The sequence below is a fragment of the Carassius carassius genome, chromosome 14 (assembly GCF_963082965.1).
Source record: "Carassius carassius chromosome 14, fCarCar2.1, whole genome shotgun sequence".
Taxonomy (NCBI): domain Eukaryota; kingdom Metazoa; phylum Chordata; class Actinopteri; order Cypriniformes; family Cyprinidae; genus Carassius; species Carassius carassius.
In genome coordinates this window covers 25302605-25326678 of record NC_081768.1, presented here as the reverse complement: position 1 = coordinate 25326678, position 24074 = coordinate 25302605, and the positions used below count along the sequence as shown (strand labels likewise).

Genomic DNA, 24074 nt, shown 5'->3' with positions numbered 1-24074 from the left:
ATGAGCTTCAAGAGGTAGTCACCTGAAATGGTCTTCCAACAGTCTTGAAGGAGTTCCCCGAGAGATGCTTAGCACTTGTTGGCCCTTTTGCCTTCTGTCTGCGGTCCAGCTTACCCCTAAACCATCTCGATTGGGTTCAGGTCCGGTGACTGTGGAGGCCAGGTCATCTGGCGCAGCACCCCATCACTCTCCTTCTTGGTCAAATAACCCTTGATGCCTTCAGTGTGACTCTACAATTTTCATAGTCATGAAAATAAAGAAAACTCTTTGAATGAGAAGGTGTGTCCAAACTTTTGGTCTGTACTGTATATATATATATATGAGAGAGATACAGTATACATTTATTTGATCAAAAATACTTTAAAAACAGTCATATTGTAAAAAAGTATTGCAATTTAAAATAACTTTCTATTTGTGCTTTGTATTTTATTACTGAGGCTGAGGCTTTAGTTGACAAAAATATAGCTTTTGCAATATTGTAATACATTATTATCAATTATTTGCATCATTGCAATAGGTTTTCGACTATTCTGATGTTTTGCTGGACATTCTTGTCGGCGGAGCGGCTGCCCTGATCACACGCTTCAAGAGGACGCGCAGGCGGGGAAAGCGAGCGGGAGCGCTCGTGAGACTCAGAAAACGCGGATTTCGAACGCCGTTGCCTAGCATCCATCTGGCAAATCTCCGCTCTCTACCCAACAAAACGGACGAACTGCTTCTGCTCTCTCGGACAAATAAAGATTTCTCCCACTCTGCTGCTCTGTGTTTCACGGAAACTTGGCTGAATGACACCATACCGGACAGCGCGCTCCATCTGCCGGACTTTCAGCTGTTTAGAGCGGATCGCGACGCAGAATCAACGGGGAAATCGCGCGGCGGCGGGACATGCTTTTACATCAATGAACGGTGGTGTACAGATGTAACTGTGTTAAAGAAGATGTGCTGCTCAAATCTCGAAACGCTCTTCATTAACTGCAAGCCGTTCTATTCGCCGCGGGAGTTTCATTCGTTCATTCTGGTTAGTGTTTACATCCCTCCTCAAGCGCACGTGAGCTCAGCTTTACAGAAACTCGCTGAGCAGATCACAGAGACAGAACAACAACACCCAGACTCTGTTTTAATCATTCTTGGGGACTTTAATAAAGCCAATCTCTCCCGTGAACTGCCAAAATACAGACAGCATGTTACTTGTCCCACAAGAGACAGTAATATATTGGATCACTGTTACACAACAATAAAGGATGCATTTCACTCTGTTCCACGAGCAGCTTTGGGACATTCTGATCACCTTCTGGTTCATCTTATACCGACCTACAGGCAGAAACTAAAATCAGCTAAACCTGTATTAAGGACTGTAAAAAGATGGACTAATGAAGCAGAGCAGGATTTACAATCTTGTTTTGACCTCACTGATTGGAGTGTTTTTGAAGCTGCTGCCACCGATCTGGATGAACTCACAGAGACCGTAACATCATATATCAGTTTCTGTGAGGATATGTGTATTCCTACCAAGACTAAACTAAATTACAACAATGACAAACCGTGGTTCACTGCAAAACTCAGACAGCTCCGTCAGGCCAAAGAAGATGCTTACGTGAAGGGGGACAATGTCTTGTATAAACAGGCTAAATACACACTGGAAAAGGAGATCAAAGTGGCAAAGAGGAATTATTCTGAAAAGATAAGGACTCAGTTCACTTCGAACGACTCCGCATCAGTGTGGAAAAGCCTAAAGAAGATCACCAATTACAAGACACCACCCCCCAGCACTGTGGAAAATCAACGACTGGCAGACGATCTGAACGAGTTTTACTGCAGGTTTGAAAGAACACCCATCACCTGCCCTGAACACCTCTCCACACAACCGTTCACACCAATAACAACTCCTGCAACCAACCCTGAATGCCTCTCCAAACAAACGTTCACACCATTCACAGCTCCTGCAACCAACCCTGAATGCCTCTCCACACAACCGTTCACACCATTAACAGCTCCTGCAACCCATCCTGATCACCTCTCCAATCAACCACTCTCACCATTCACAACTCCTGCAACCAACCCTGAATGCCTCTCCAAACAACTGTTCACACCACTCACAACTCCTGCAACCCACCCTGAACACCTCTCCAATCAAGCGCTCTCACCATTCACACCTCCTGCATCCCCCCTCTCCCCCACACCTGCAATACAGATCAGCGAGGATGCGGTGCGCCAGGTCTTCAGGAAGCAGAAAAGGAAAAAAGCACCAGGCCCAGATTGTGTTACACCAGCCTGTCTGAAATCCTGTGCTGACCAGCTGGCCCCCATCTTCACAAAGATCTTCAACAGATCGCTGGAGCTGTGCGAAGTCCCTTCATGCTTCAAACGATCCACCATCATCCCCATCCCAAAGAAATCCAAAATTACAGGACTAAATGACTACAGGCCTGTGGCTCTAACGTCTGTAGTCATGAAGTCATTTGAAAAACTGGTGCTGGCCCACCTGAAGGACATCACTGGACCCTTGCTGGATCCTCTTCAGTTTGCCTACAGAGCAAACAGGTCTGTGGACGATGCAGTAAACATCGGACTGCATTATGTTCTGCAACACCTAGACAGACCAGGGACCTATGTGAGGATCCTGTTTGTGGACTTCAGCTCTGCCTTCAACACGATCATCCCAAACCTCCTCCTGCCCAAACTAACTCAGCTCTCCGTGCCCACCTCCGTCTGTCAGTGGATCAACAGCTTCCTGACAGACAGGCAGCAGCTAGTGAGGCTGGGAAAATACACATCCAGCACCCGTACAATCAGCACCGGAGCTCCCCAGGGCTGTGTTCTCTCCCCACTGCTCTTCTCCCTGTACACTAATGACTGCACATCTAAGGACCCCTCTGTCAAGCTCCTGAAGTTTGCAGATGACACCACACTCATCGGCCTCATTCAGGACGGTGACGAGTCTGCTTACAGACAGGAGGTTAAAGAGCTGGCTGTCTGGTGCAGTCTCAACAACCTGGAGCTTAACACGCTCAAAACAGTGGAGATGATCGTGGACTTCAGGAGAAACCCCCCTGCACTCCCCCCACTCACCATCATGAACAGCACTGTGACTGCAGTGGAGTCATTCAGGTTCCTGGGCACCACTATCTCTCAGGACCTGAAGTGGGACATTCACATTGACTCCATTGTGAAAAAGGCCCAGCAGAGGTTGTACTTCCTTCGCCAGCTGAGGAAGTTTAACCTGCCACAGGATCTGCTGAAACAGTTCTACTCCACCATCATCGAATCCATCCTCTGCACTTCAGTAACTGTCTGGTTCAGCTCAGCTTCTAGATATGACCTCGGAAGACTACAGAGGGTAGTCCGGACTGCTGAGCGAATTATCGGTACAACCCTCCCATCTATTCAAGAACTGTACTTATCCAGAGTGAGCAAAAGGGCTGTTAAAATCACTCTGGACCCCTCACATCCAGCACACTCCCTCTTTGAACTGTTGCCATCTGGTCGACGCTACAGAGCACTGAGCACCAGAACGACCAGACACAGGAACAGTTTCTTCCCTCAGGCAATCCATCTTATGAACAGCTGATAATAACTGTGGGACACACTACACTATTTATATTTATATACACTACACTTTTTATCCAACACACATACTTAGCGTACACGTAAATCTTTTGCACATAATATACATGTACATACATGGAACACACTATACTACTTATATTTATATTTATATACACATACACTTATTTATCCAAACACACATACTTAGCGTACAGTTACAATTTTTCCACATAATATACATGTACATACATAAATGCTCTTTTTAATATACCTGCCATACAATCAATCAATAGGTGGGGTCAATCCTTACCCACCTATTTGTATTTTTTTGTATTTTTTATTCCTTATTGTGTTTTTTGTTCTGTCGCTGTTATGTTGCACTGCGGAGCTCTGTCACGAAAACAAATTCCTCGTATGTGTGAACATACCTGGCAATAAAGCTCATTCTGATTCTGATTCTGATTGCTAAATACAATTGTATATATGCATATCATACATTTTTCATTTCAAAGGGACCTACACTCATGATCTTAATAAAAAAAAACTATTTTATGTTTTAAAAAGAAGAAGAAAGAAAGAAAGAAAGAAAGAAAGAAAGAAAGAAAGAAAGAAAGAAAGAAAGAAAGGCAAACAATACCCACTGCACATGGTATTAGATCTAAGATGTAGCGTTTGTGGAATATTTTGGGAAATGTCTGTGCTTCAGTTGACTGTTGAGGTTGGAGAGCAGCTCATTATTGAGTCTTTGATGTGGCATGAATTCTTCACAGATGTTGCCCTGCTCTCCTGAGCAACAGCACAGGCCTTAACCACGACTGCAGGGCGCAAACCTTCCCAAGAAACTAGCTTTCATTTGTCCAACACTTTCATTATTCGTGGTTGCTGCATAATTACTTCTAATTTGTGTTATTTCATAGTTTTAATGACTTTAATATTATAATAATGTGGAAAACTGTAATAGTAAAGAATGAGGCGTGTCTAAACTCTTGTGATCTTCAGTTGTTTATATCTTAGATTAGTTCTTTGGTTGACTGCAGCATGAGACTGAAAGAGATCAAGGCAAACTATAACGTGTTTAAACAGAAATATCATATCTTTTTAAAATTATGAGAAGAAACGGTGTGGAGCTCAGTATGAAGTCTGAGATGAGAGGGAGCGAGGGGGCCGGCTGTCAAACACACCTCCCCTCGGCCTCAGGGGGTCCGCTTGTAAAGGAAGGAAGGAAGTCATTTTCAGAACAAAAACAGAAAAGGCCTCAGAAAAAAAGGCTGTTTGTGAAAAAGAAAACAAAGGCAGATGGACAAAGAATAAGGAAATGTAAATGTGGCATGGTCTAGAGGAACCATCAGAGGAATTGGCTCAGTATCCGTGCCTGGAATAGAGATAGAGGGAAACGTTTGCTTTATGGCCCGCTGTCACACAATGCCACACAGGTACAGCAGCAGCCCAACTCAACACACGGGACGTCCTGATGGGCCCAACAGACAGGAACACTCTGAATAACAGTTACAATGAGCAAAACCACAAGTGAAATATATTTATTATTTAACAAAGTGATAATACATATAAATTCAAATAAAATTATAATACATATAAATTATAAATACATAAATTAAAAGTTATATATATATATATATATATATATATATATATATATGGTAGGGTTATTATTTAATTCTAACTTAACACATTACTTATACTAAAATAACACTGTATGTATTTGTGCATCCGTAAATATGGATACACAAAAAAGACAGGTTCCTAAAAAGGCCTTTCATTCCAGAGATGTCAAGATCATTTGATTCTGTATAAATACATCAGTAGACCCTGGGTCAGAGAGGGTTTGTAACTGAGCTGTTCACAGACACACTTGTGAAGAGTGTATTTGTAGATGCTGATGATCGAGTACTGCAATCAAAAAAGACACAATGGATGTACATGTAAATACACACACGCTCCTGACTGTGTGAGAGCGGCTGCGCAGATGACAGGGAGTATCATGTTCACATTTGTTTCAGATTTCAGCCATGTAAACAAAGGGAGGCAGGCAGACACGCTGGGGCCCGTTTAAATTAGGCCCCAATAAGATCTGTCAAATCCACAAGCCCAGAGCCTCTCGCAAAGCCCAAATCGAATCAAAAGCAGCCCCTTGATTGTCTCCGAGTTTGGTCTCTATAACAATTATTTTTGTTTTAATAATCATTCCCTGGTTTTGGGCTGGAAGACACAGCAGAGGTTTGGTGGGAGGGAATGGATTCCTCACACACACACACACACATTAGGGGAATAGGGAGCGAGCGCTCAGATGCAGCAGGGTTTCTCCAGTCTCTTCTGGAGCCCAAGAATGATATCATGCATTCTAGGGAGTGTGGGAGCGAGTTAAGCTCCGTCCTTGATTTGCTCCACTCAGAATGAATGACCTGAGAGGCACATCCATTAGTGAAGAATGTGCTGCAGTGAAGCTGTGCTTTGGTTTAAAGGGGTCGCATCATGAGGAATCCAATCTGCCTTCATCTTCTGAGAAGAGTTTGATGCTGAAAAAACGTACTGAAACTTTCAGACCTAAAGACTTCCTCCCCTGTGAAAAAAAAAAATAAAAAAAAAGAAGAAGTAAGCTTTAAAAATAACATGTTCTGATTTTTCGAAGCAAATACACCTACTGGGGAATCAGGAACTTGGTCCATGCAGACGTGGTGAGGTAATAAACTGGAAGTCAGAAAAATGCTGTTATTTATCAAAGCCAAAACAACTAATGATTAAAGAAAAGTCCACCAGATCTTGTGCTGTTTCTGGCTGTGTGTAGCACCTACTGCTCTGCACTTCCTTTCAGAGTTTGTTTATAAGCAGCTTCATTCATTCATTCATTGTTTATAAGCAGCAAACAATAAGCAGCTGAAGTTTATTTCTAACAAGGTCCTGATTTCTCATCTTAACAGTTTGAAAGGAACATTTTAGCAATTAATTATTCACAAAAAGCATGTTTTTTGCAGTGATGCCTTGTAAGAATCACTGAGAACCTTTCTGTGAACAGGTCCGAAAATATTTTTTTCTTAGCATCAAGTAGTGTTATTTATTATTATTATTATTATGTACTCTCTTGTACAGTACATGCACTTGCCTGTACTTACATTGTAGTTCCCAAGGAAAGTACTGAAGGTGGGTTAGGTTTAGGTTTATGGGTATTTTCAGGGTTAGTACCTAGTCATTTCCTAGTTATTGTAATTACTATAACAAGTAGATAGTACACACAGAATAGAACTGTAAAATAAAGTGCTACATATTATAGTTTTTATAATTTTTTGATTCGTTTTTATTTTAATATTTTAAGTTTTTAAATGTGCTTTTGTAATTTTTACATTGTTTCTGTTTCAGGTTTAATGTGTATTCATTGTTAATAATGTTAGTGCTTCACCTTACACGAGGCAACTATAGAATATTTATATTTTATTTTCGCTGTATTTCATTAACAAAAATGTTTTAATAGTTTTAGATTTAGTTACAAATTATAATAATCCAAAGAACCCATTTTCACAATAATAACTTGAAATTTCCATAGATTTTTTTTTTACTTTCTACATGGAACCAAATGTGTACTTTGCAATGATGTTGTGACTTAAATATGTGGCATATATAAGGAGAGAAAGAGAAAGAGGAGAAAAATATATATACATAATAAGTTGGCCTCAATGGGGCGGGAAAATCATTGATTAAACAAATATGAAATGACTTTGAAATTACAATCCTGAGAGTTTACAGAGGTAGAACTTATTAAGTCAGCACAGAGTCCAGCTTTTCTCCCTTGGGCTGCAACTTTCAACAGGATCTGGACACTTTTCACTTCCTGTCCATGGAAACAGCTTGAGACGGGCCTCAGTAAACAAATCCAAAAGATCTCATTCAATGGCCATTTCTGCAGCTCAGCGCACAGAAACAAAACACAACTGCCACAAAGTAACCTTTTTCTGGGATGACCTTAGAACTGGAGGTGCTTAGCTGTGCAAACTTCCAGGGCATTGCTTAGGTGTTAGTAGAGCTTACTAGCACATAACCAAGTGGTTGCTTATCAGAAAAGCTCTCAGAAACAAAGTGTATCTGGTATTGTGATCGGGTCACGAAGGAGGCAGCGAATGACCTGGTGCCCACTGACAGTGATAAGAGAGTCAGCTGGCCGGTGTGGGAAAGCGCTCGCCCCTCCCCGTCCCGTCAGAGGATGTGGAGGCTCAAAGCTGTTATCTGCTCACAATAACATCCTGCTGCATGTATACCACACTGTTCTGGCCAAGGGAAGCTGGACACAAATAAAAGACGGCACAATCAAGGACAGGGGTGGAGGGAGTGACAGTAAACACAAGAGCTATTTACTGAGGTCAAAGCAGGGTAATATTACTGCCGAAGTCTTCAGTACGCAGCCCAGACATGTTTTAAGAGTTTATATCAAACTGCAGAGAAAAGGGTAAAAAAAGCATTGCAATATTATATATATAATATATATAATATTATATAACTTTTTTTTTTTGTGCAGTAATTTTTCAAGACAAACAAGTACATGGGGTTGCGTTTATATTATATATATATATATATATATATATATATATATATATATATATATATATATACACACACACAAATGAATACTTCTATCAGCATTGATACATTAAATTGACTGAAACTGACAGTAAAGACATTTATGATGTTACAAATGCTTTCTATTTTAGATATATTTTAGATAAATGAGCTTTCTATGCATCAACAAATTGTGAAAATAAATTGTATCACTGCAAAACAAAAAAATTAAGCAGGACAACTGTTTTTTTTACACTGATGATGATAATAGGAGATATTTCTTGAGGGCTAAATCGGCATATTCGAATCATTTCTTTAGGATCATGTGACACTGAGGCTAAATTTCAGCTTTGGCATCACATAAATAAATTCTATAATAAACTATATTAAAATATAAAACGGTTCTATCAAATTTTCATAATATTTCTTAATATTACTGTTTTGCTATATAAATGTATAGCCTTTGTGAGCTAATAATCTTAAAGACCCCAAACAGTAATGTGTGCATGTGTGTGTAAATGCAAATATATATATCACTACTGAAAACAGTAAAAATTATTTAAAAAAACTAAATAAATTCAAATTTAAACATCCAGAAACATTACTGTAAAGTCATTTTGAGGGTGCAAAAAGGCCCTAAAAAAGGCTTGATTTCCTTCATTCAAAATATAATTCATTCTTTTGACTTTGATGTGAAATGTGGCATGAGATTCAGTCTGTGAGGAGGTCGTCCATGATGATTAGTGCACTGCCTGATGGGTCCAGACAAGAATCTGCGCCTGAATGGCTCTAAAAACAACACCTACAGCCGGAGACAAACAACAGGTGGAGAAGCAAGCCCAAACACGCAAACAGGAAAGAGCAGAAGCAGCTGTCTCACACTGCCTCCAGCTCGCCACGCTCCTCTTCAAACAGCACTGCGGCCTGACAAAAAACAGGAAGGCAGATTTCCTTAACGAATAATTACATTCACTCATGCCATTCCAAACTCTAAAAAAACTAGCCCTCTATATGCTCTATACAGTCACTTTGTGTGAAAATCTGATATTGACATTCAAAAACTACAGTAGCAATATGTTAAGTTTTATAGAACTTACATCGATTTACTTAATTCAATGTTGTTTACAATTGATAATGTAGCCTACTAACAACCTTAAAAGGGTTCACAAACAGCTTTCCCACATCTTCCACATAAACGCATAACACACATGACGCTGAAATAATGTGATAACTATTCATTAAACAACACGAGATGTAACATAATACCCCACTGAATGCACATAACTGAAGAATAAACAGTTATTTCAAGCATGAGCGGTCTCTTATGGAATTCTGAGAAGGTCAATTGTATGTAAATGTAAATTTTAAGACTTGTTTTTCTCTTGCTAGAATTGTACATTTAACAGTATCTTACTGTAAAGTGACATGTTTGCACCTTATAAACAGAGTAAGGGGTCGGTCATTTTCCTTTCCACTGCTTTTCTGTTGTTTATCTGTGTGAACATGCACTAGCTTCCAAAAGCTGCAGACAAAAGTGCCCTTAGCAGAAGTAAGGAATTGTTTCCTTTTTTTTAAAGCAAGAACTGACCTCATTACGAGAAAATACATCTTAAATGTTTGCACATGTGGAGGCTGATGCTATTTGCAGTCACCAAGCAGCATAGCAGGCCAAGCCTTTTGGGACATTTCTCCCCCCCTCACCTCTTTTCTTGCCAGATAATCGTCCATATGCTCTTTCAAAAACATCCCGAGTGAAATAGCTTAATGTTCTGTATGGCTTTCACATGTCTGAGCTGCTCAAAGACTTCTGGATCCAGATGCAAGCGTTGCAGTCACGTCTGGCTAGAAGCACATTAGGAGTCGGGGAAGAGAGTCACGTGGTCCATCTGCAAGTTTGATTGAGCACAGCTTACCGAGGGCCAGTGACCAGTTCATATGGCAGAACGGACGGCTAAAGGACACAAAAACATCACTGCGTTCAACAAGACACATAGGAGGCCAAAGCAGGGTTATCTTGGGCTAACTTTAGTAAACTAACACATTTAATAAAATATAAAATTTTTAATAAAATTTATATGTTTTATTTCAGCTAGTTGCATTTTTCATTTTCATTTTAACTTGATGTACTAAAATAACTAAAAATAAAAATTGATAAAGTAATAAAACACTTTATAAAGGTATTTAAAATAATAATAACAAAATAACTTAGACTACACATGAATTAAAATAAAACAAACAATATATAAAACTGAAAACTAATAAAAAAAAATAGTAAAAATAACATTGCATTACAAAAACTAACCAAGATGACAAAAAACTAAAATGAAAATGAAACCAGAAAATACAAAAATAAATCGTTATTCAAAATATTAATAAAAACTATATAGACAAAAAAATAAACAAATTACTAATACTTTAGAATTGAAAATATAAAAACTAAAACGAAATATTAATTAAAACTATATAGACAAAAAATTACAAAAAATACTAATACTTTAAAATAAAAATAGAAAATAGAAAAATAAAAACTAAATCGAAATATTAATAAAAACTATATAGACAAAATGACAAAAACCACCAATACCTGAAAATTAAAATTAATAGAGAAAACAGAAATCAAAATAAAAACTCAATCAAAATAATAAAAACTATATATACAAATTACAAAAATTGCTAATACCTTAAAATTAAAACAGAAAAATAAAAACAAAATTTAAATATTAATTAATCTATATAGACAAAAAAAATAAAATTACTAATACTTTAAAATTAAAATAGAAAAATAAAAACTAAACTGAAATATTAATTAAAAACTACATAGATAAAAACAAAAATAATGACACTAAAGTAATTCTGGGTCAAAAACCCAACCAAATTGATCAAACTAGCATTTTTAAGTGAACAACAGCTCGGCAAACAGCATGAATGTAGACGGGTTACAGGTTTCTTTCATTTTTATTGGGACCTATGACAGACATGTAGAACTGCAGAGCGCCGGGCCGTCATGTAGCTCCCATACGATCAACTGCTATTTACAAAGTACTTTCTTTTTTCCATCTTTTCCTAAAATCAGGAGCTACATTGATCGTACATGTTAGAAACGATTAAAAAAAATATATATATAGAAATAAAAATAAAAATGTACATCATACACTTGATATAGATTTTTGTAAAGGTAAAAATGTGCATTGTAAAAAACAAAACTAATCAATACAATAGGGTTTATTTCAATAAAAATAATAATAATAAAAAAACCTTTTTCTGTTTCATTTCTTATTTTTAGTATACAAGGAGATAGATTAACGTGATGCTTCAGGCACTTTTTAACAGGTAAATGTGTGTCGCACCAGGACAGACGTTCCTGCTTCTGGTTAACTTTCCATTACCACAGATAGAAAAATAAACACAGCTCTTCTCTAAGCTCGGATGAAGCCGACGTACTCAGATACAGAAAGGACACATGGTGAATGAAGGACAGCGAGAGGACTCCAGTGAAGCGACAGGGGCACACTAACCAACACTCGCAGACTAAAAGGTACAAACGTTCCCACTGGGGCAGCATCTTTTTAAAATGTACTAAAATGTACCTTTAAGGTACTAAAATGCACTTTTTAGGGGGAAAGAAGGTACAAAGTTGTACCTTTTCAAATAAATACCATCACAGTGACAGCTTCTGTACCTTTATTTTCTGCGAGTGAAACCACACAGCAGCACCTCACTCTTCAAAATAAAGGCTTTCACAACATCCACCTTCACGGTTCTTTAGAAAACTTACACAAATCTGAGACCACATCAAATGTTTGTTTTTCAGTGAAACCTGAACATGAGATATTTTGGGAAAGTTAAAAGAAAAGAAACAAGGGGAATATAGTAAGTACAAGTAGCACTGAATCTTAAATGTTTCAATACATATTCTGCACTGTAAAAAAAGAAAGAGAAATCCACCTATTTCAACTTAAAAACTTAATTCATTTCAACATAAATTACATTGATTTGAAAATCGTAAAAACTATTTCATAAAAGCTTATTTTGATAACGTAGGTAATGTAAAAACATAAGTTGCAATGAATTACTGATCTTTTTTTTTTTTTTTTTTTTTTTTACAGTGTACAGAATATGTAATGAAAAATTTTTTCCATATAAAAATACAAAATAGAAGCACTTCAAAAACACAAAACCGATGAATTGAACACTAGCAGAACTGAATGTAATGTTGTATACAGCACAGTAATTCACAGTAATTTTGCTGGATACAATCTAATTCCACAAAAATCACGTTAGTGACACATCACCTCATCACATTGCATGATTAATTCAACAACAACAAAATATTATTTTGAAACACTATAAGTAATAATAATTAAATAAAACGTTTTTCAATCCAATCCAATTTTGCGTAAAATATATATTTATTTCCAATCCGATCAAATGATGAGTCTAAATAGAAATGGTCAAAATTGTGTCTGACTCTCTAAGCCTGCTCACATCAAGAATTCGTACTATATAAAGTTTTAATAACCATTGTATAAAATCATTCTGTGTGAACAGCGAATTTCACAACAGCCATAATGATATAACGACAGAGGAACAATATTGTTGGAATCTCTTTCAAATCCGTTTTGTTCAGCTGAAGAGTGATAGAAATACTGACAATCAGAGTCAGATGGTGTGGACAATAGTTATAATTCGTAACGTGAACAGGCCTGAAAATCACACTGAAAACGGAAGGTCAAGTCAAATCAATGTTGCATACAATAAAAAAACATTGTATAATACATACTGCAGCAATAGTGAGAGTAGCATGCGATTCCGAACGGAATCTTTATACCAATAACGTAACATCAAGAATTTGTTTTGATCTCCAAAGAACCTTTAAAATTGTCGAGAAGTGGTTCTGCAACAAACCATTAAAGAACCTTTATTTTGAAGAGTTTCTCACTGTCACTGAAGAAGCATCTGACGCACATATACTGTACATTCTTTACTGCTCACACACACTTTGTCATGAGCAGGGGAAGGTGAAGTCCAAGACTCCACACATACGAGCCATTCGACTCCCGCAATGTCTGGAGCAATTTTACATTTTTTTGTTTTAAAGAAAGGCATATCATTTGGGGTTTTATACATTAGAAAAATATCTTTTCACTTTTTTTCTCTTTTTTGAGGAACTGCATTGATTCGTTTTAATGTCCTCTCAAAAATTAAGGCGTTAAGTTATTGTCATGAAGAAACTGGAGATCGGTTTGGCAAACGTCCCTCTATAAAGCACCCTTAAAATCAAGCTTATTTTTCTGTTTCCTTTTGCTTTTCTTAGAGAACAGGAACAGGGCTGGAAACATCTTTGAGACAACAATTCCTTCCATTTTCTAGAAACAAATTATGAGCCATCTGTCAATAAGGGGAAAAAATATATATATAGCGCTTTAGTGTTTTCCCTCCGGGGAATAAACAAAATCGAATAGACAGTATAAAATAATTTCATTCATTCATATTTTTGTCTTGTTTTCCAGTAAAATATCTCAACAGTTGAATAAAACAAACAAAAATTACATGAGAAGCAAAACTGCATAAACTATTATTTTGTATCGACTTGTTTACTGTTTTTTTCCTTGTTGTAAGCAAATATCTACGAAGCAAAGCACATGGCATGCAGGAAAAAATAGCAGGCTAAATCATGTGCACGATTTACTATTTAGTTCCCGTGATTTAAAAATTGTTCGCACGATTTACTAATTTGTTCCCTCGATGTACTAAAGCTTGCACACATTTACCATTTCGTTCCCTTGATTTAAAAGTTGTGCGCACGATTTACTAATTCGTTCCCTCAGTGTACTAAAACATGCACATGATTACCATTTTGTTCCCTTGATTTAAAAATTGTGCGCACGATTTACTAATTTGTTCCCTCGATGTACTAAAGCTTGCACACATTTACCTTTTTGTTCCCTTGATTTAAAAATTGTGCGCACGATTTACTAATTTGTTCCCTCGATGTACTAAAGCTTGCACACATTTACCTTTTTGTTCCCTTGATTTAAAAATTGTGCGCACGATTTACTTATTCTTTCCCTAAAGTAAATCGAGGGAACGAAATAGTAATTGTGTGCAAGATTTAGGACACTGAGGAAACGAATTAGTAAATTGTGCGCACAATTTTTAAATCGAAGGAACAAAATAGTAATCATGTGCATGTTTTAGTACACTGAGGGAACGAATTAATAAATTGTGCGCACAATTTATTTATTATTTTTTCTTGCATGTCATGTGCCGGGCTCCGTATAAATTTAATAAAACTGAGAGGTTTGTTTAAATCAACACAAATCTGTAAATAAATAAACAAAAAATAGGTCAAATTCAACCAAATTCTAGTGCTGTCAACCGATTAATTACTTCCAAACTAAAAGTTTTTGTCTACATAATATGTGTGTATATATATATATATATATATATATACCGTATGTGTGTGTGTGTGGTTGTGTGTAAATATATACACACAACCACACACACACATACAGTATCTATTTTGAAAATCTTCCATGTATATATTTATATTAATATTGAATAATTTATATTATAAACAAATATTTTAACATATTTTTAACATAACATATTTTTCTTAAATATATACATGCATGTGTGTGTGTGTGTGTGTGTGTATTTATATATACATATTAAATATACACAGCAAACACACATATATTATGTAAACAAAAACTTTTATTTTAAATGTGATTAATCACGATTTATCGTTTGATAGCACTACCAAATCCAGGTATATTTTCTTAAGTAATTTGTTGTGAGGATATTTAGATTATGTTTTTCAAGACAAAAATTAAAATTATGATTTAATTTTTTGCAGGTGAAGCGGCGTGGGCTCACTGGAAACTCCTTTCTTTGTCCATATGGCTGTGCTTTTTTGCCTACAGTCTGATGATTTCTCTCTCAATTTTTATTTTCCTTCCTTTGGCTGGTGATTCGATTAACTGCGAGAATAAATATGATAAAAATAATCTTTGGATATCAAATATGCATCAGACTCAAAAGCCACCCTCGCATCCAAAAGAAGTCAACTCTAAGGAAAATGTCCCATGTCTGAAGCGCAGCTGTGGCTCTCGAAAATGATTACAATAGTTTGATTTGAAACATATACAGTATTTATATATACTCTGGATGCAGCTTATGTAAATTTGGCTTAAATATAATAACGACAATACTATGCTGTGATACAATGTTATCATTCCTTTACAACACGCATGCATGCATCGACACGCTCTCCCACAATCGCACTACAAACGGACGCTTCCGACTACAGGTTTAGTGTCTCGAGCTAATCTCACTGTTATTGTTCTGAACGGTTAAAGGGCTTGGGATATAAATGCCAGTTTATGTATGAACCTATTCAGGAAGAAACGACACCCAAACGACTGCGCGCCGTAAACAACAAGCGATTCAAGTTCTTGAAAAGTCAAATCAGTGTAAAAAATATAAAGTACCTGCATAAGTAATGCATGACATGAGGGCTCCAGGAGAGCCGAGGAACTGAGAGAAGCATCCATAACAAAAAGGAAAGAAAAGAACATACACATATATATACTTTCATATTTATAAAAACAACTAAAAGAGAACGTTTTCAACGCACCAACTGTTTTCTGGAGCCAGGAGAGAATGTAAAGTACAGGACAGTCCGCTCCTGCCCTCCTCAGTGCTAGCGTCCTGAGGGGTGTGTTTAGGGTTCATTCAGCCGACGGCCTTGTGCTTCCCTCCACAGCAACCGCAGGCCACACCGCAGCGGTGGCACCCATGTAGCGGTGGGTAGCAGCACAGACAAGGCGCCAACAGCGACAGACCCAGCAGGGCCGTCCAGCGAAGACAGAAACGCTCCTCGCTGGAGTCGCACGAGCACGGGTCCGAGTACTCTCCCTCCGGGTCGGACATGCAGTGGTAGAGCATGCTGTCGGCGCACCACATGAAGCTGACCCGGTGGATGCAGGTCCGGATGGGGTCAGGGGCATCGTGGCACTGCCCGCGCCGGTTCTCCTCATGGTTGAACATGTCCCGACAGTAGACGCAGCGCGATCGCTCTCCGTCCTCTTTCCTTCGCTTGCCTTTGAGCTTGATCGCCCGCGGCTGGGTAGCCACTACGCCTCCGCAGTGGCTCTTGAGGTCGCACTGGCTGAAGTCGGAGCTGGGCACGTAGGGGTAGCTGTAGTCATGCTTTAAGGGTTCGTTCTTAGCGATGTGAACGTATGAGTCCGAGTCCTCGTGTTGGGTGAACTTTTCTGGCACGGCGGCGTATCTGTAGTCCTCGTAGCCTGTGATCAGCCAGCGCTCCCGGGGGTTGATTCGGACAATCTCCTCGTCCTCAAACGGGAAGGGGTTCCTGGAGAACTTCTGAGAGGCAAGAGAAAACAAGAGCAAAAAAGTGACGACTGTGTCTGTAAGATCACAGAACGTAGCTCTTTTTATTCTCCCACAATATTGGATTGTGTCACTTATTCGAAAATGTTATTTAAATGTTTTACTCGTTACGTAATCTGATTAGTGCTGTCAAACGATTAATCGCGATTAATCGCATCAAAAATAAAAGTTTTTGTTCACATAATATGTGTGTGTGTACTATGTATGATTATTATGTACAGTGCAGTGCAAAAGTCTTAGACCACTAGTATTTTCATCAACAAAAAATATAGTGGAACCACAGTATATATATACACAGAATTTATATTATATATAAATGTATTTAATATATAAACATGACATATTTTTCTTAAATTTATACATGCACATGTGTGTATTTAGACATACATAATAAATATAAACAGTACACATGTTATGTAAACAAAAACTTTTGTTTAGGAATGCAGTTAATCGTGATTAATTGTATGCCAGCACTAAATCTGATTTAAGGCTAGAATACGCTACACCGCTTTTAAAATTTGAATCAGAATCACACACTACCAGACTTTCAACTTCTTCCATAGATACATTTGAAATAGAAGTCCTCAGTAACAATATAAATATATTTACCGTCACTTTTGATCAATTTAATACATCATTGCTGAATAAAACTATCAATTTCTTTAAAAAAAAACCTCTGAGCTATGACATTTCAGTATCCCTGATCTAGATGATGTATGAATATTCATTAATTCATGCAAATATTGACTAGGCTCCTAGATGCGCCTCCACCTATCGCACCTGATCTAGGCTGTAGCGCTCAGGTGGTCTGTATTGCAGAATACAGCGATGTAGATGAGGCTCGTAGAAGGTGGAGGTGGCCACTAGCTGTGTAGAGATCTCCTTCTTTTGAGATGAGTTTGAGGAGCTGTCGGTGGCAGTCTGAACAACAAAAGAGAAAAAAGACAAACTCAGTCTCAAACGACCTACAGACATTCACAAATGAATGAACAGTGTTGAAACCAGTACATGTACTGTCCAGGAAATTTTAAGACAAAAAGACAATCCCGATCACAGACAGGTGTTTTGCAGAGTAAATGCGGTTTTCCATGATGTCATGGGTACCTGGCATTGATTCACAGCTACACATTAATACACCACACACACGGCCATACACTGCACATAAACACACACGCAGACATCAGTGCAGTCAATCCGACGTGACGTGGCTAAACTTCAATGTGCAATTTAAAAAAATAAATAAATAAAAATCAGGCCCCAGGCCGCAGGATCTGTAAAAATCTCTGAAGTCTCCCTGTTATTAGAGGAACTCAAAATGCTTCCAGCATGCTGGGATACAGGCCATCACACACACAACTAACAGCTCTGGTCCATAACATCACCAGAGAGACCTACAGGACACCTCGGTGCTTGTGCCATACATATCAAAATCAATCAATGCTACTGAGGACAAAAAGGTACTGCTGAAGTGAGCGACAAAAATGTATCTAATGTATAATATATTACACATTGTGTAGGAGTAAAACTGAGACTCTGAAACAGTCTGTCAGAAGAGGTCAATGGAAATGTATAAAAATGTATGAACAGAAATGCAGGATTTTAGCTCTCTGTCTGAATGAGCTCCAGCAAAAAAAGTTTCCAGTCTAGTCCTTAAACACAAAACATAAGAATGGTGCAGTCAGACAGCTGCCTGTGTAGGTGGAATATATAGAAAGACAGAACGACAGACAGGCAGGGCGGCTGGGAAATGATTAGTGGCAGAGAGTCTGGACGAGATCCTTCCTTTGGCTGAACCGGATGCCTTCAACATCCACCTGCCAAGTGAAGTGTGAGCATAAACACGCGCACACACACACACACACACACACACACACACACACACACACACTTCCAGTCTTATTTTGGTGTAGCTAAAAGTGTGTGAGAGAGACTGTATTTCAATTTGACTTTATATAAAATATGCCAAATAAATATATGGATGATAAGCAATTAAATATGCATAATGGTGGCTTGCAATGAGAGCAGCTGAGAGTGAGAGAGATTCTACTTTGATAACCCATGTTTATAAAGCCATTCATGGGGTCTGTAGAATCCAACCACTGTTAGATCACTGGCATCTGATAATGTTGTGCCACTCAAGCTGAGTTTTCAATGTTTGAGGCTAAACTCCAGCTAGGCGAGAGGAACAGGAGTCTCCGGTGGCTGGCCATGTCCCTGCACCCTGACCCGAGCTCTCTCTCTCTTTCTGAGTCCAGCCTGGCCAGGCCTTGGTTTCTCCTTCATACAAAGACCTCAGAACTGCTGGCCAAAAATAATAGAGGCGTCCCTCAAAGCACTGCCAAGAAAGCCTGAGCCGACATGACTTAAAAATATGTTTAGGAGGATAGCTGGAGAAAATTAAAAACACAGACCTTTTCAGATGTTTACACTGCAGATCTAAAAAACTCTGGGCCAAAGTACTCAAGTAGTATGAGGTTAAAATAGATATAAAAAAAACTAGTGAGCTGCCTTGCAGTCTACCGCCTACATGGGCAGCTGTCTTCTGACGCAGCATCAGAACCAAATTAAACCTAAAGGCCTATGATCTATCAGGACCACTATCGTCAAAGATGATTGACAATTAGCATACAGTTCGGATTGGTGGGATGGTTCTGTTCTGGGGAAAAACTCCCTGCACATCCATGCAGCTTAGCATGAACAGAACCAACATATATGTTATTACAGTGATGGTTTACATTACTGTGGGAAGTAGGGGTGCTGAGGGTGCTGCAGCCCCCCCTTGGCGTGTTGCCCAGGAAAAATGGGGGTGCAGTGTTAAAAATAAATTCATGAACAATTTGTAATGAACAAATTGAAACAATGACTCAGGCTATTGTTGCCACCTTGCGGAAGAACTGATTAGTGCGAAATCAAATCAAAGCGCAAGTGCGACCTGTGGTTACAGTTACAAAAATCAGAAAGTGTGCGTACTATTCTGGTGACGAAATTTGTTGTCACGCATAATGTGCGCAAACCCTTGCATACTCGTGAAAACGTAAGTGTACTTTGGGCTTCAGTAGGCAGCATTATCATTCAACATGCTTTTACAAACTGTTTTTTATCACAGAAACATGTCTATGATACTGTAAAATGACTCTATAGGCAGTTCACTAGTTTTTGAAACAAAGCACCAAAAATGTACCAAAAATTGCACACCACAAATAAATGGCCAACCCCAACACAAAATCAGCATTCTTATCGAAAATCTCTAATGTGTGTAGCGATAACAAGAGAGTTCAAAGCCACATGTGGCACAAACACTGATTCAAAGGCATACCTCAGCAGCAGAGCCGATGCTGGCCCATTAATGACACGCAATCAGTGGCGCAGTAGGAGAGGGTGGGGAGATAATGAGGGGAGGGGGTCAAAAGCTTTGGAGACCTGAAGTCTTTTGGGTAATTCCACAAATGAGCCCCCCTTCATTAAGTACTAGGCTGGCCACCCTGTGGCACGAAACCACAACAGACCAATCCAAAATGGGCAGGCCAGAACTGTGGGAGCAATAAACTGGCTATAACTGGATATAGCATAATGTGGCCCCATAGGACCTGCTGAGAGAGAACCAGCATGAAGAGCACAAAATATAGAAGCAGCGGTCAAAACCAGACCTGTATATAGTCCACAACTCAGTACAGAGGTCAGTAACAGTAATGTAAGCCATCAACAACATATTGAAAGGACCAATGCCTACATAAGCAACAACAAAAACTGAATTTTAGTAAAGACAGTATAAAGAAAAGCTAATATTTTCTATTTTTATTTTTTGAAGGAAACATGTGATTTTTGTTCATGCAAAATTTGCTACATTGATGCAATGGTGTCATGGAAGCTTGCCTGGATATATTTAAAGAAGGTTGCTAAGAAGTTATGTGTTTTTAGCATGATGCTATGGGGTTGTGGGGTTTTCTGGGTTGTTGTGAGCCCACCTCCAAGTGTCTAAGATATTGTGGGTCCCTTCATAAGTGAAAGGGTATTTTTTTACCTATTGCTTGACTTTCAAGTCCACCATATACTTCTGTCTTTGTGTGAACATTAGGGTTTTTTTCATGCTATCACATTGAGTACACTTTGAAAGGCTATGTGTTTGACTGTATGTTAAGGCTGGGCTCAGACTACAGGAGTTTTGGACTGGATTATCCCCAAATTACTCCTGCCGACAATCAGAGAAAACATATTTTCCAGGACCTCGGTTGGTTCGATGTTTGGCCAATTTTCAGACTGAATCTGAAAGCCTCCCGAGACACATTGGGGCCACCTCGATAATATCAACATTATCGGAGTGGCCCCAATGTGTCTGAGAGCTGATCGGAAGGATTTTAAATCAGAATGATTATGACTATGATTGCATCAGTACTTTCACAGTAGCCAATGAGAGACAAGTCTACAAGGAGACAGAGTTGAATGAGTAAAGTTTTGAAACAGCAACTGCAAAACAAGCTGCCGTATAGGTCTGTTGGACAATGGAGATGGAGGAATGGCTTGTGGAAGTATGACAACAACACGACTACCTGTATCACGTACATACCACAAGTGTATGGAAAAAGAGAAGAGCTTGGGAGAAATCCCCTCAGTTTTGAGCATACCGCTAGCTCTTTAAGCTAATGTGCTAATGGTATTGATAATCAAGAGTAATCATTTTTGCCCTTAAGGCTAATGTTAGCTAGCATACTACGGTTAACAGATATTAAAACTGGCATATAAATCTCACCTCCAGTTCCCACTGAAGAACAGAGATCACGTGAGGCATGATCATAATCTCAATATCTTGTAGTGTGTGATAAGCCACAATTTTTTGAGTGTTTTGAGAGGTGACAATCTGTAAAGATTCTCTTTATGTGTGTGATGCAACCATATTCTATCAAGAAGTTGAAGCACAAGCTGGTGTGTCATCATGTTGAACAAAATTTGGCCAAATAGTTTAAAGGAGTTTGAAACTATGGCAGGACTAAATGGGGATCTTGAAGGTCTTCAGATAGCTGTTTGCCGAGACAGATGAACGTGTCTTGAGGGCTGCATGCTTTACAGGTTAGCAGTTAGCATTTTAGGTCTGAGGATTTTGCAGTCCATCAAAAGCTCTTCTGCTGCAAGCAATTAGGTTTGATCGCTCCAAACACCTGGATATACAGTAAGCGTGTCCTCAGCTACGTGCATGACTGATGCTATCTGGAAAGGGTTTTTTATTCTCTATAGGGCTTCAAACCACTGACAACAAGGTTTTTATGGTGTTGTCAATTATAATTCTTCAATAAGACAAACTAGGGAGTGAAAAATGTGCTGGAACTAATTGAGTTCCAAGTCAAATTGCCCATAATTAGCCACCTTTAGGTTGAGGCAGGGCAGAGTGGATGGCCACCGGTATCTTTTCCACTGCTGTGAATAGTGCTGCGATCCTTTGCGCACACATACTCCACACACAGATGCCCAGTGCTGCGAAGGACTGGAGACGATAATGAAATAAAGCTTCTATACCTCTTGCATAAAGGAGCATTGATTCTTTCCACCTTATTTTTTTTCCCTCTTCCCAGAACTGTTGGTCTTCCACATCCCACTTCCTCTGAGCATCCTCCAGGGCCTTGGCTGGGAGCTCTCTATCCTGTTGTTAAGTGATGACGTAAGAAGCGCTGTTTCCGGGTCCAAGCCTCAACTCGCTTCACTTAAGAATACGACCTCAGCAGCCGTTTATGAGCACTGTTTTTTCATATTAATAATTTAAGCTAAACGCTTTCAAACGTACGGCATACACTACAGTCTCCATGATCACAGCATCCCAAACACAAATAATTTTTATATAAATATTTTTATATTTATATTTTCATTGTCTGGCTATCTGGGACTTCGGTATGGAGTTAAAGGTTAAGATTATAACCTTTTCGCTATTATTCTATCACATTGTGAGTTTATATTAGCAACTTTTGTTGTTTTCTCGTGGTAACTGATGGAGCGTTTGGACACGGAAGCGCTGCTACGTGACGTCAGACTTAACAAGCGAATACAGCAAAGCCTTATCCTGACTTCTGCACAGGAAGTTGTTTTTTGTCACACAACACACACACAACCAAAATAGTCTGGAACCCTACCTTACTTTATTAAAGTGTACAGTAAAGCGTCTATTCTTGCATTCTGGAAGTCAGACACACACCTGAAACAAGGCATTTATACGAATAGCTCAGATAACTAAACTAAAAAAGAATGTAGCACATATAACTTGTTTACATGTTGTACTATATCTTTATGAAAAGATTTGTTCACTAAAAGTATTGTCATGACAAACTTGCTTGACAAGACTGTCTTAGTGGTTTGGAGATGAACTATTTCCTTTTGTGCTCCACAGAAGAAAGGATATTTATTTTAATTTTAGTTTCCTTTTGTTGTGTGTTTTGGTCATATATTGGTACCTATACATTTACATGCTACGTATAGCATAAAGTTCTTTGTTATTAAGCTAACAAATGAACATTATGTTGACTATTCAGATTTGCGGTCCATCAAAATCAACCTTGGTCATCATCATTCTTTCTTGCTGATTTGACCAGTTCCATTCTGTGTGTAAAATGATGAGGACACCCAGATTGGCTGAAAAAACCCCAAACAAAACACTCATTGTTCTTAACTGATAACTCTTTTTTGAGCATCATCAGGGAGCGCTGCTTGTATCATGGTGTAGGGTGATGCTGTGATGGGTTTATGTCAGCATTATGACCTGTGGAGCTCATGAATCACTTAGTGCTCACTACTCTTACACAGTCCATCACTGTAAGCACATGGAATTTTGGCATCTTTGGAATTCTGCTTCTGAAAGTGAGATCAGTTTAAAAAAAAAAAAAAGCAATTTTAGTCTCAAAAGAAAATTCAAGCATGTACAGTATAATACAATAAATAAATAGAAAAGTAACGTTTACAAATAATAATTAATATGAAATCATGATGATGTACAAAAATAACAGTAATTATAGGTACATTGGTGTATACATTTATTTTAAATTTAAAAAAATAATTTGTTGTTGTTGTTTTTCAATTCTATAATTTAACATTTTCTGCTTTTGGGATCAGCTAGAAAAAATAAATCAGAAACTTTTTAAGTCTCAAAAAAAAAAAAAGATGTTGGCCTTCTCAAGCTTACATAATAGAATAAATAAATAGAAAAGTAATGTGTTTAAAAAGTATTCTGTCTAATACTGTTTAATACATCCAGTATTCACATTCCTCTTTTCGTTCATTCTTTTGTTCATTATCTTTACTTTTCTTTTGGTGAAATACAATGAATCAATACTGCAATCATTTCCATTACATTTAATGCTGTATTATAAATGTAATACTATGTATTGTATATGTGTGTATAGTTACACTGGTGCATAAAATTAAAAATAATAAAATATTCGTCCTTTACGACTTAATTTATTATTATTTTTTTTTAAAAACACCAGTATGTTGGCTTCTCAAGCACATGTTATACAATAAATAAATATAAAAGACGTGTCTAAAAATAATTTCTATAAAACCATGAGGTG

The 24074-nt window shown here is 38.1% G+C and overlaps 1 protein-coding gene across 1 annotated transcript in view; it reads right to left on the bottom strand.

Moving 5' to 3' along the window:
• Positions 1-14757: 14757 nt before the first annotated feature.
• Positions 14758-24074, bottom strand: part of spred2b (sprouty related EVH1 domain containing 2b) — a 40437-nt gene continuing 31120 nt past the window's right edge. The window contains exons 5-6 of the mRNA XM_059566770.1: positions 17308-17448; positions 14758-16500 (exon numbers count right to left, since the gene is read on the bottom strand). Coding sequence (XP_059422753.1) covers positions 15847-16500; positions 17308-17448 — 795 coding nt within the window. The 3' untranslated portion in view covers positions 14758-15846. The remainder of the gene's footprint in view (positions 16501-17307; positions 17449-24074) is intronic.